The sequence below is a fragment of the Pelophylax lessonae genome (genome assembly GCF_965119305.1).
Source record: "Pelophylax lessonae genome assembly, chromosome: 3".
In the NCBI taxonomy this organism is placed as follows: Eukaryota; Metazoa; Chordata; class Amphibia; order Anura; family Ranidae; genus Pelophylax; species Pelophylax lessonae.
This window is the reverse complement of record NC_138770.1, coordinates 562,024,663-562,038,957: the sequence shown is the minus strand read 5'-3', so window position 1 is coordinate 562,038,957 and position 14,295 is coordinate 562,024,663. Positions and strand designations below refer to the sequence as shown.

Sequence of the window (14,295 nt, the reverse complement as noted above, 5' to 3'; positions counted from 1 at the left end):
GGGATCCCCTTTAAGTTTTTCATATGTCGCCTGGCAATCTATTTAGTTCCTCTAGGTAGTCTACTTTATTGAGGATTACTAGCTTGCCTCCCTTATCAGCTGGCCTTATTACAACTTCCTTTTTTCTTTCTAGCATTTTGATCCCATTTTCTACATCTTTCTGTCGTCCTTTATGCATATCCTCTATGTCTTGTTCATCCAAAGTTCTGAATACTTCACTAAATTGGTTATTAGTAGCTCTAGGATTAAACACAGATTTATTCCTCGACTGTTTATGTACATAAAAACTATCGTCCTGCTGTGTCTTTTGCATCATTTTTATGGTAATATTTTTTAATATTCATTTTCCTCAAAAAAGTATGCAAATCTATAAAAACCTCAAATTTATTGAGGTTCTTATCGGGTGCAAATTTTAAACCTAATTCTAGTACCTTCATTTCGAATTCTGAAAATGAGGCATCCCTAAGGTTAAAGATTCCTTTTCCTATGGCTCTCTTTTTCTTTTTCCTCTGGCCTCCTCTACATCCTCTGGTTCTGTGTTTCTTCATTCCCTGGGTCTTTTCTGGGATGGTATACGATACCATGTTGTCCATTCCTCCTCTCTTGTGGTTGAGCCTAGCAGAGCTGCCCCAATGGGTCATTTAAGAAGTCAAGGACTAATGGAACTTGTGTGCATTGATTTCTTGTGTCTTGAACCTGACTTGGGTGGGCTTAGTAATTTCCTGGTTGAGACAGTTCATTTCACTCGGTATGCTCAAGCTTTCCCGACCCGGGATCAACAAGCCAGTACAGTTGCTAAGACCATGGTGAAGAAGTTTTTCGTTCATTACGGCCTGCTTTAACGCATTCACTCGGATCAAGGCCGGGACTTTAAATTGATAAAACGACTTTGCGATTTGTTAAGTATTCAAAAGTCCAGGACCACCCCCTATCATCTATCATGTATCCTCAGGGAGACCCGCAACCTGAACGATTCAACCGCACTTTGTTGAACATGTTGGGAACTTTACCTTTGAAGAAGAAACAACATTGGAGCGATCATATTGCTGCTGTGGTTCACGCTTACAACAGTACAGTGAATGATTCTACTGGATAATCCCCTTATCGGCTAATGTTCGGGAGAGAGGCTCGTCTGCCAGTGGATTTAGCTTTCGGAACATCCCCGGATCATACTTCTCAAGCTTCCTATCGGGGCTATGTTGATAGACTCAGAAAGAACCTGAAGCTTGCTTATGAAAAAGCCCTGGAGGCATTTGCTGCAAGGAAACAACGGAACAAAAGAAGTTTTGATCTTAAAGTGATTTGCAACCCGGGGATCCAGTGTTATTACGAAATCTGGGGGTGCCTGGCAAACGAGCTGGCTGATCAATGGCGTCCTCATCCTTACATCATTTGCAAGAGGTTGCCTGGACTTCCTGTGTATCAGATTTGTCCAGAGGGGAAAACTGGTCGGCTTAAAACCTGGCACCGAAATCATCTTCTTCCCATCTCAGACACTATTCGACTGCCCTCAACCCCTTGTTCTGATGTATCACGCCCTCCTAGTTTGAGGTCTAGAACCCGGCGGATGCCGGAGCATACACCTCAGGAGAATGAAGGAGAGGAGAGTGATGAGGAAGAGCTGACTCTTGATTGGTTGTGGAACCCTCCACCAGATGACACCATCAAAGTTTTCCGACCTTCAATGGAAAATATACCAATTACGTCTCCGCCTGAAAGTAAGACCGTCAGTCTGTTGAGATGGAAAGACTTGTATCATCTCCGGAGAGAGGAATTGGGGAAGTTAACTTTGAACCCACAGACAACTCTGAACTACAAAATGTTGAGAAAAATCCAATTCCACCCCCACAAAATGAGGGAGAAAAGCTGTACCAAAAAGTCTAGAATAACCACATGTATTCCAGACTCAGGCAGGAAATTCATCCATGTAAGAGACTAAAGTATGATACCTTTGGAGAGAGTTCTGCTGAACTTATTTCTTCTGCTTAACGTTCCAGCCAAGTGCTAGCCTCTTCTACCGAACCTTTGGTGGAGGATGACCCTGCTCCACCTTCTGACACTACTGGGTAGGCCACTAACTTGTTACTGGCCTGTTGTGAAAATGATTCTACTTTTCCTGATAGATACTTTGTATAGTCTGTTATTAGAAAATCCTTCTATTAGTCAGTTATTAGCTACTGTAGGTTCTAATTAGTAGAATTATTGTTTGCAATTCTCTTTGAGGTATTATCCAGTAGGTCTGCTTTAATGAAGTTATCCTCTGACTGCAGACTCAGCCCTGGCCGAACGAATGTTTATCGCTGCATCACAGACATCAATGCAGCATCGCTGATCGGGTGGAGTCGGCAGGGCTCACGGAGACAGCAGAGTGCAGCCACCTCGAGGCCACATAGCGTGGAGGATTGCCATCGCCTGTTCTACCAGAAGTTTCATTGAGAGACATCAGTATTTGGTGAGAGGGCACCTGCTCAGAGTTCAGACCGCACTTATTACAGTTCTTGTTACACTAAACACAGACACTTTGCAATCAAATCAGCTACCAGATCTTTTAGGATTATCAACTATTCTACATTGCTTGCTATACACTGAGTCACATTGGGAACCGTTCATTTCATGAGCTCCAACTGCCGGGGAAGATTTTAGCAAGGCCTTGCAAGTAGAACACTATCATATTATTGCTTTTTTAAAGGGGACGCGTTACTGGTATCTAGATATTACCTCATCTCCCCTCAGGATACAGGTGGTATAGGCCGGGTTCCCCTTGAGCCAGAGTAATATATAGTTTTCTGAAAGATCCATATACATATTCCAAGAGACTGTGTTTTTTAGTATCATTTGGTGTTATTAAAATCTGTTCCTCACTGTCTTTTTGATGTTGGTTCAACTGAACCCTGTCTGTTTATCCAGGGTCTAGTTGACTAATATATCTTTGCAAGTTCTTCTTCTGAGTAAAGTTAAAACTCATAAGTGTTCATATTGTGTTAGTGTGTTACTTAAATTGATATGCAACATGTCTAAACCTAGAGTGTCAAGAGGGCTGGACAGTTTGCGGGGTCAAAGCAGCACAGAAGAACATACACTTATCAGCAACCGTCAAGGGGGGTAGTGCTACACTTCTGTTGTACTTAATAATCTTACAGTAGGCAATATTTTTATACATACAATCCAGTAGATACAGATACTTACATGGTTGGGCTGCAGCATCTGAGCCTGTAATGGGCAAGGTAGTGCAGGCTTGCTCACATGTAAATAGTGATAACCTCCAGGTACAATTCCACCTATCAGAGGAGAAATCATTACAACAAATACTGTAACCTTCTTAGACTTAAACAGTATAATACTTATCATAAAACATGGGTATGGCAAACACATAAAAGAAAGTGTGTGTTATATGACCTTGTTTGCATGCCTAACTAATATAAAGGAGATCTGGCAAGCATGACTTACCGTATTTTCCGGCGTATAAGACGACTTCTGAACCTCAAGAAAATCCCCCAAAAATGGGGGGGGGGGTTGTCTTATACGCCGAGTATAATTAATATCTCCAAGGTACCCTAAGTATAAGTATTACCGGTAGATGTAATCTCAAGGCGCTGGCTGTGCGGGAATCCTGAACCGGTATACCCTATGTACCGTAGCTTCGACTACATACAGTATACTGTGCTGAGCCAATCATGGTGAGCAATGTATTCTATTATTGAATGCAAAGCCTGCTCGGGTTGGCATCAGCCTGCCTCTCTGGCTCCGCCAATCTGAGCAGGCTTTGCATTCAATAATAGAATACATCGCTCACCATGATTGGCTCAGCTCAAGAGAGGGGCCCAGGAGGTGGGAGCAATGCAGGAACTTTATCTTCTGTTTTGGGCGCATGTACATTACCAGCACCATGAGTAGGGACTAGAATTGCATATTGTAATGTCTTAAGTACTGTAGACTCCTTGAAGTGCCTTATGATGTTTAGCATTAGGATTTTCATTCACACAGCACACTAGCTGCTGCATGACTCTGTCACAGTGTGCCACATGGCTTTTGGGTGCTAACTTTGCTAATTTAGAGCTGTACTGAATGATAGACTATAACACAGTTTAGCAATAACAAAGTCAGTACCCAAAAGCCATGTGGCACACTGTGACAGAGCCATGCAGCACCTAGTGTGCTGTTTGAATGGTATTCTAATGCAAAACATCATAAGGCACTGTGAGATACCACTTTACACTTGCATTTGGGCTGAACTGCATTTTTACTGCCACCCAAACACTCCTCTTTAACCTCTTTAGTCCTAGCACAGTTTAAAAAAGGCACTTGGACAGTGCTGCAAACATGTTTTTATACACACTCCTGGCCCCAGCACCCTGTATATTTGTAAGGGCAATTGTCAGGTTTCATGTGGAAATGATACAAACAACCCTACAACTGCCACTTCTACAAGTACTGCACTGTATGATTCCCCCCTCAAAGACAAAGCTATATTTTGTTTTGAGGCAGGGTCAGGGGAGGGGCCAGGGGCAGAGTCAAGGGTGGGGTCGAAGGGGGCCCCATCAGGTGGGCTGTACAGGACCCTGTGGCTTCAAACAGCAGCCCTGCTTGGAGATATTATGAGAGATTACATTTACAGTACTTACAGTACCTTGGAGATTAATAGGGCACAGACAGACAGCGCTTTGAGAGATTACATCTAATACTTTCTTACAGTACATTGGAGATATATGGGAGATCTGAGAAATCTGATGTTTTTCAATGGTGTTGCCTTGCTTTAGAAGGGGGGTAGTCTTATACCGCGAGTATAGCCCAAAACCTATGTTTTAACTTGAAAATTAGGGGGGTCGTCTTATACGCCCAGTCGTTTTATACGCCAGAAAATATGGTACATTTTCACTATTATTATAACAAATGATGTAAAGTAAAAAAAAAAAAAAAAAAAATGACACTGCTTTGTGCTTTGTACAGAACCTCTCTAATGACAACTGAATACAATGTACAGCTGTAGACAGTATACATCACAATTACATCACTAGTACAATTATACTATATTGACACAGACTTATAAAATGTATTTTGCCACTTTAGCTGGAACCACCGTGGAAATCTTGTTAAATAGAGTCTAGGAGAGGCTGTGTTTTGAAAAGGCGGATAGCTTGTAGAGTAGATTATGCTTCTTCATCTGTGATGCCAATCCCTTTACATTATAAAAAAACTATAACTATTGTTACTCAGTAAACATCTATTTGCTATTGCAAACACATTGCAGAGATACCATCAAGCAAAAATGACCCACAAGAGCGCATAAAGGGAGAGAGGTAAGGGAAGGGGAAAAAACACACCCAATAAAATAAATAAATAAACATAAAAAGGAAGGTAACACAGAGCAGATAGGCCTAAAAAATTCAGATTCTATACTTTGCTTTTTTTTGGAAAAATCTTTTTATTGAGTTTTAAGTCACAAACGCGTAACAACATACAACGACTGTAAAAAAGGACATGTGGCCCTCGCAGGGGACGCAAAGTAAACTACGCGGCCAACACAAGTGTGGTTTTACACAGTTTAAGAGGGTCACATCAATGAAAAAGAAGGTATGGCTCCCTTAAGCCGATATACAGAATATGCTAAAGCGTACAGTCCGAAAATAAGTAAAACAAGGATAACCATAACGTGGCGATCATTTAGGCAATAGTTATGGAATAGGATATTTGAAATCATGGGCTCTTCAGAAGCCATCGAGGGCTCTGCTAGCAATTTTGACCAGATCTTGCCATATTATTGTATATTGTAAAAGGGCAGACTATTGTTGACCAGTTTCTTCCAAAAAGCAAGAGGAAGGGGGATCAGTTTCCTACAGTAAAGTGCTATAGCTTTCCTGGCATAAAAAAGGAGTAGGCCGACTAAGGTGTGCCCTGCCACTGTGGGTATTTGTTTTCCAATTAAGCCCAAAATACAGATGGGCATGGAGGGTTGTAAAGATATGGAAGTAAACAGATGTTTGAGAGCTAATACCTCGTCCCAGAACTTGACAATGACCGGGCAGGTCCAAAAACTGTGAATAAAATCTTCAAAGGTCCCCCCCACAGCACCAGCACTCAGGGGGAGAGCTGGAATTTATTTTAAGCAACCTATATGGGGTGAACTATACATGGTGGGCTATTTTGAACTGGATCAAACAATCCCTCAAGGAAACAAGGGATCGAAAAGGGGAAATCCCATATATCCTCCCAATCGTCATTGTTAGGGCCAGGATGTCTCGTAGCTACCTAGCTCAGAGACCCTCTAGAACATGTAGGGATATCATAACAAGATGAGAGTATATTCAGGAGGTGGGTTTTTCTGTGCAGTCTAATCTGAGGACCAATATATTACTTTTAAATAACATAAACAGTATAGGTTTTTGCTTTTACTTGTGACCCTGAAAATAATTACTTTTATGTATTTAGAAATATGTAGAAGTACTGAGTCTAACATAGCACAGAATGTTCCCCAGAGAATTCTACCTGAATGTGGTTCTTATGCTATTAGGATCAATAAACATTAACTATATGATGAATGGCATGGCACTAAAAATAGAGAATATAATCATCTTTGAAATGAGGAATGCTATCTATGTAATGCACTATCCTTGCTCTGAACATTATTGTAGAGTAACTATTGAGAAAACTATTACATTGTATTTATTTTCATGATAAGTATGTTTTTCTAGTTAGCTAGAGTGATTTTACTAACCCTGGGGAAGTTTAGGTCATGGATGTTAGAAAGGTAATCCTAAAGTTAACTGTGGCTTAAATGCATACATAGATTAGTTTAGATTTACTGTAAACTGCTGGGGTAAAGGACACACAAGCCAAGTGTGGAGCACCAAGCAGCCCAGCAAGATTTTTAGCTACAGGTTATAAATTGTAGCTTTAAAGATTTACAGTAGAATATAGGCTTCTCTATGGTGTATAATTGAGAGTAAGCTCAGCCAGTTCTTAGCATTTCTGTTGGGACAGACTGACACTGATGTTGTTGTTAGCAATGACACCTTTTTCTAATAGTGAAGAAGGAAAAGAGGTCCCCTGGAGCTGCACATCACACGAAACCCTCATGTAATAAGAAGAAGCAGCCTCTGCCTAGACTCCATCCAGGCCATGTGACTGATGCGAACTTTAATTGCATTACATTTCAGATGAGATGGTATTACTGCAGCAAACATACTCATGGTAATATTTTTTACAATGATACTATAGCATTTATCACTGATGCAATAAACTTAACTTGAAATTTAGGGTTGATGTTAGCAGCAAAGTTTAGGAATACATTTAGGAATTAAGCTTGAGAAGGCTAGTTTGAGGTTCAGGGCTAGGTATATAAACAACATCCAATTTCTATTTATGTAGCCTGTAGCCACACAAAATTTGGCACCCATATCAACAATCTTCTGCTAGGATGACCTCTTTTTTTATTGTTCTTGTTTGTTTTGTTGGCTGGTTCTTGCCGTAACGTCATCATTATGACAATGACAAATTCATTAAAAAAAATTTGACATCTCATAAATAATAGAAAGTGAAGCTGGTACAATGTAGAGCTTGGCAAAAAAACACAATAACCTACGTATAGACTTTTCTCAATCACTGATGTTCGCAATCATTTTTAATTCCCTGACCTTGATTAGATGTTTGAAGCGAACAGAAGTAAATCAGGCTAGGAACACAGGGGTAGATTTACTAAAACTGTGCAAAGTCTGGTGCAGCTCTCCATAGAAACCAATCTGCTTCCAGGTTTTATTGTCAAAGTTTAACTGAACAAGCTGAAGTTAGAAGCTGATTGGTTACCATGCACAGCTGCACCAGATTGCGTACTTTCCAGTTATAGTAAATAAACCCCACAGTGCTTACATTATATTCACTCCTTAATTCATACCTTGAATGACAGGACCTTTGTAAATTGGGATGAGCTTGTCTTGTTCTTGTGGAGGCTCGTTCATTGGTTCCAGTGTTGGGTCAAAGAGAGGCAGCATACAAGCAGCTAGCTGACAGCCAATTTCCTTTGAGCTGAAGTAACTATGAGACCATTCATTTGCATAATATCTATTAGAGTACTTGGTCACTGCTCCTGCTGCTCTTATAGATATGTCGTTTGTGTGAAATGTGGGGTCAATGACCAGCCTCCTGTCATATACTAGACATGCATCATTTATTGCTTTGAAGGCCTGATAATCTACTCCCTTCTGGAAAAAGTTAAATACCACCTACAGGAAAAAGATATTAAAATATTAGATCAAAAAGTTGCAGCACTAATTTTAAAGTTACTGTACATACAAGTCAACTTAAACATGTAGCATATACATAAACAAAAGAACACAACCTACTTGCCCAGAATTTTACTTTTATTTCTTTTCATTCTAGTTTCTGCTATTCAAAATCTTAACCTGGTGTACTAAGAACACACAATCCAGAGCCAGATTTTGCAAGAAAGATTATATAATTCTACCAACTGAAGTCTCTCCGTAGTTCATTTATGGATATCTCTGACAGCATAGTTGTCCACATTTCAAAAGAGACTCCAGGGGCAACTTTTTTTTAGGTCAGTGGGATAAAATATGTTTTTAAAGCTGGTGTAAGTAGGTAATAGACCCCCTTCCCCGACCTCCATCCTAAAATGACTAGCTTCTCTTTTACTCCCCCTACAGAAGACCCCAAGTGCCCGCGTGTGCCGTATGGGTGAGCAGCATTTCACTCTCTCCTTCTCACCAGCTCATTCAAAGCCTCCTCTGCTGCAAAACTCAGATGTGTGCCCTAAGGAGGCAGGGCAAAAAGATGATCAGATATCTGCTCTGAATTTATTATTTAATGTTTGTACTTGGTATGTTCCTTTGTGGCCCTCTCAATTTTGTGTGCTAGTACAGTTTCCAGTTAAACACTCTCAGCCCCCTCCCCCTCATGCTCAAATTGAATTTAGTTTTTACCCTCATTGAGTATATAGGTTTTTTTTCCAGCATGAAATGCTTTTTCGCCTCTAACAAAAACCCATGATTTCACTTCTTGGTGAGTTGAGCAGTAAAAATACACAGAATACATTTTTGGCATCCACTCTATGCCATGATGAAGTGACTCCCGTGCGCATGTGCAGCAGTGAGATCATCGAACCCAGGCCATTCAAGCAGTCAAACAGAGCGAACCTGGAAGCGAACAAGATGGAAGCACCCAGGCACTGACAGCGCAGTGCTGACGGGGCATCCTTTGTCCGGTAAGTCTGTCATAATGCGTTAGTAAGTGGTGCATATCAGCACATTGTGGCATAAACCTGCAGGGAACCTGTTATAATTTTTTTTTTGTGACAATTAATAAAGATTTAAGTCACAAGTTGCCATACTGTCTACACAAACTGTGTCTCAGGAGATATGACTTTTGCATAGAGAGGCATTTCAAATAGAACACTTACTGAAAATAATGGAACTCGCACATTATTTAAATTCATCCAACTTCAAGGTGCAGAACAATATATATAAATGTTAACTTTGTACTTACAGAACACTGTAGCCTCAGTGGCTTTGTGTCAGTAGTAAATGAAGCACAATGTATAGGGTCAGGATCGGCCCCGTCATTCCACTGTGCCAGCTTGCAGTTGTAGTAGGTAGTAACACCAGCTGCCATCAAGGCTTTCTGCACAGTTTCTTCTATCGTGTAGTTGTTAAAGCAAGTCATATTCGATTTTAGTGGCGGCTGTACCAAATGGATGCGAACTCCACTAATTCCTATTGACAACAGAGTGGCAACTGTTGTGTATGCATCAAGTGTATTCCCATATACAATCACATTACCTGAAAAATACACAAAAATATAAAAAGGAAAAATCATTAAAAGGCAGAGAAGGACCATATTGGTATAACAGAATTTTTATGATACAGGTTTGCTCTCGGTGACCCTATTATTTATTTGATGTTGGAAGCAAACAGTGTTGCCTAGCAACTCCAAACTAGAAAATCTAAAGAAGAATCTGAACAAAACATCCCACAAAAGTAGAGTGCGCTTAGCCTAGATGAATAGCATTTGGTAATTTCCAAAATAAAAAGAAATATCCTTTTCAAAAAGAGTACACATTTTCATGGATTGTGCTGAAGAACAGACCATTTTAATAGATGCATTTGGATCTATAGAAAGGGTGCAGCTCAACTAGTTTACATTCATTACAATGCAGCTTGTTTGACACAGCAACAGGCAGTGAGCATATACTCCCTGCAGAACAATGCAATATGATCACGGTCCTCTCTAGAAGAAAGTGACGTGTATTATTTCGTACATTTATACTTAAACATGCATGTGCCCTACATTGCACATTAAACAATTTACATATTCCTACCAATCAATAAATGAGCTTTAAAAAAAAAACAATCCCTGACCTCTGTAGCTGCTAAAGGCCCTTTTTACACAGACATCTTGTCAGTCTCTTCTTAACCAATGATTACATGGTCAAAAATGGACTGCATTGTATCCCTATGGATGGCTGGATGTAAGCAGACATGCGTCTGCCTATATCTGCTCACATACAGGTCTGTTGAGTTTCATCAGCTATAGGCGGACACATGTCTGCTTACATTGGACCACCCACAGGAATTACATGGATCCCTTTTTCCTGTATGGAGGGAAAAATCAAAACGGACACAGATTTCCCATATGTAACGTTTAGGATCCTCTTCTGTGATGGAATGGGGGGCACCTATGTAAAAGGATCCTTAATGTGAAGTTTTTCCGGTTCAGGTCAAAGACCACAACAAAGATTCTAGACGCGGGTTTCAGTTTTACATTAGAGTGACTTTTACATTAGAGTGTCTTGGTAGTCTGCCAAGATTCTGTTCTCATAGAAAAAATTGCAAATTGTGAAAAATCTATTTCCCCACAATGCTTATGGATCCAGAGAAGAATGAGGGCCTATTTTATAGTGCTATTACTGCTTGTTCAGAACACATAAGTACTTTGCTGTCCATTGTGTCTGCTCAGATCTCCTCCTAATCAGAATATCATAGCTGAGGTGATCTCAACCAGGGCACTGAAAGTTTTGCTATCATGATTAGGATGTTGAAGCTCTCCTTTTTCTGGTGGTGGTAAAGTCTCTATTGCTCACTTGTACTTATTTTAGGCTTACCTGTAGTTCCAGTAAATATCTCCTAAACATGCACCCTTTAGGAGATATTTACTACAGTAGCAGCCAGTGACATCACCGGCACATGCGGAATGGGCTCTTAATGTACGGTGTGCCGTTCATTGAGAGAGCTATGCCACTGCCGTGACTCCCAAGTGTGGGAGTGACGTCATCGTGGCTCAGCCAGTCAAACAGCAGAAACTTCGGAACCCAGAAGGAAGACCTGGTGAAGATGGAAGCACCAGGGAGCCATGAAAGCGCACCACTGGGGGGCTTTGTTCTAGGGTTTTTCAAAATGTGCTGGTATGCCATGTTTACTTTTTGGATTGTTTTTTTTTTTGCTGTTTACTACTGCAGTCTGTAGGATGTACAGCCCACACATGGGGTTGGACAGAAGGGTGCTCATTGGCTGCCTGGTTATTGCATGTAAAACAAGTAAAATAGATAATTATGTTAATGATGTTCAACACACATGTGCTTTTTTGTGCAGTTATATGTAGAAGATAGTGCATGCAAAATTTATGATGAGATCCATGTCATTATAGGGTTTGTTCATATTACAGGACTGTAGTTCTGTGCACCACACCTGGGCATGGAATGTAAAATAGGGGCACTATCCTATGGCTATAGTCACAGGTAGAATTCAGATACTGTATCTGCAGTGCTCTGTGATGCAGCACACCAAAACCAGAGCATTTATGAGTGTCCTTCTTGGACAACTTACCACCGCTATCACAGATGTCTAAAAGACGCTTTAGCCAATGGCCCTTTTTGTATCAAAACATTTTCATCCAATCTGTTTTGTTAAAGTGCTGTAAGCAACAGCACCTCCTCTGCCTAGAAAATTCTTTTAAAATGCAACAAAATCCTACTGAAAAATTGCAAAAATGTTTCAGACATATGCATTTGAGTAAAAAAAGTGTGATCAGGCCTTTAGTGATTTTAAAAAAGCCCCTCACCTGAAAACATTCCTGCTTCAAAGTGTTTGTCTGGACAAGGTTCAAGGTTAAATGGAGGTTTACCTTCATTAAAAACAAACAAAAAAAAAATACTTCTAAAGTATCAGCAAATCTGGAGATATAGATATATCCCATATATGAGTGTCCTGCCTGACCATCTCTATCAGTCAAAGAGGCAATTATTTCACATTAAAGTATGAGAAAAATTGGGAGCTGTAAAGGGGCTGACCAAACCTAACTTTTGCATGTAGTTGTCAGATGACAATATTTTTGTATCTGCCTATCTGGACATGCAGATTTTACTAATGTCTCATTCACAAAGAAATACCTTTGTAGATGTAAATACTACACCCCCCCCCCCAGTAAAGAATCTTTGGTCCCCAAAGGAGGGATTGAGTCCAGCAACAAATATCCATAGACTGTTCAGATAACTTGAATAAATAATGGAAAGGAATATTAGGTTAACAGTTACACAAAACCAAATGTTTCATATTCAAACAAGAATTTGGCAAGGGAACCTCCCACCCTTTGTCAGAGGGAGAGGGGTTGCCTTGACCATAAGTCAATATTGGTATGGCCCACCTAGGTGTGTCGGGGGTTAGCCAGAGTAACCTTTCAATGAGGGTGTAGTGGGAAGTATTGCCATATGTTGCATCCTTTAGGAGGTGAATTTAGTTTCCTCTGAACCCACACCTCATAAATGACCCTTTTTGGTATTTGTTATTTTGGTTTTGATAGCCCTTCTTCTGCAGGCTCCTCATCTAGCTCCAAGGGCGGTTGGAAAGTCTGTGTACTTTCAGCACACAGTGGGATTGAAAGGTCCCCCTGACTTTCTGGTTCATAAGCCTGTTTTATGAATTCAGGGGCCTAAGGCCTGAGGGTCCATGCATAGGATTCTGCAGAAGAACTGTGTGGGGTGGAATCCATAGACACATATGGCCATAACCAGTATATGTAGACACCTTCCTCCTCACTGTCTTCATTTTCTCTTGCAGCTAAGGGAGAAGACTGTGACCTAGTCACTGGTCATTGTCTCAAAGAAACTGTCTGCATAGAAGGTGGACTTTATTGCTGTGACACCTGAACACCTATGGCTAGAGGTAAAAGATTAATGTGGAACTGTTTTCCCTTCCAGATGGATCTGATATGCCAGTAACCCAGGTAACAGCTTGCAGATTATATAAAGCTGACATCTCCACTGGTCAACTATCTTATGCTTCCTAGGGATATCCAGATTTCTCAGTAAAACCCAATCATCCAGCTGTAAGCCCTGGACTCTTAGGGCTTACAGCTGGATCAAAGTTCCTTTTAATTAGTTGACCTTGAGCATCTGAGGCCACTTGACATTTTTCACAAGCTACTATCAAGCTCTTCCTCAGGCGATCCACATAGATGTCACAGATGTCTGATACAACAACTTGTCAAATGCTAAGTCAAATGGCAACCGGGCTTTTCAAACATGAGCATATATGGGGAGTACCCTGTGGCATCATTTTCGGTGCTGCTGTAAGCATGCACAATGGCTGAGATGTGCCTGCTCCAGTGTTGTTTCTTCTCTGTGGTGAGGGTCCCAAGCTTGTCAAGAAGGGTGTGGTGGAACCTTTCAGGCTGTGGATACCCTTGTGGATGATGGAGGGCCATTGAGGACGTTTGAACACCTAACAGATCCAGTACCTTCTTAATGAGTCTGCTTTCAAAGTCTCTTCTTTGATCAGAATAGATTCTTTGAGGCAGTTCGAAAAACTTTTCCACCAATACTCTGGCTACTGTTGATGCTTGTCAGAGAAGAAGTCAATGCACACTAACTCCTTTAGCCCTTGGCTTTGTAGGTGACTCATTGGAGCAGTTCTGGAGGGCAAAGTCTTTCTCTGTATGCAACGTAGGCAGTCGTGACAGTAGTTTTCATCTGCAGGTAGCATACAAAACCAGTAGAATAGGTTTCTCTATGTTTTTCTAGCAGGAACAGTTGCTACTTGTCTTCGGGACTGTCTTCGGTAGACCACCCTGTCATATAACTGTAATCGATTCCGTTCTTTATGGACTAGGCATGCTCCCTTTGGAGAGGTAACTAGCAGCATGTATGAACGCCCACTTTCCAGAGCATTCAGAGTCAGACTGTAGAGAGGCACTTCCATCTGGTCTCTTCTTAAGTCTTTTCTAGAAAACTTACGCAGGCCTTCCTCTTTTATTTTAGTGAGGTTACAGTAGAGCTTGGTAACATATGCAGCA

The 14,295-nt window shown here is 40.8% G+C and overlaps 1 protein-coding gene across 1 annotated transcript in view; it reads right to left on the bottom strand.

The window, feature by feature from the left end:
* CFAP61 (cilia and flagella associated protein 61) overlaps positions 1 to 14,295 on the bottom strand; it is a 612,448-nt gene that overhangs the window by 192,812 nt on the left and 405,341 nt on the right. Inside the window, 3 exon segments of the mRNA XM_082249457.1 lie at positions 3,187 to 3,278; positions 7,889 to 8,216; positions 9,496 to 9,788. Coding sequence (XP_082105583.1) covers positions 3,187 to 3,278; positions 7,889 to 8,216; positions 9,496 to 9,788 — 713 coding nt within the window.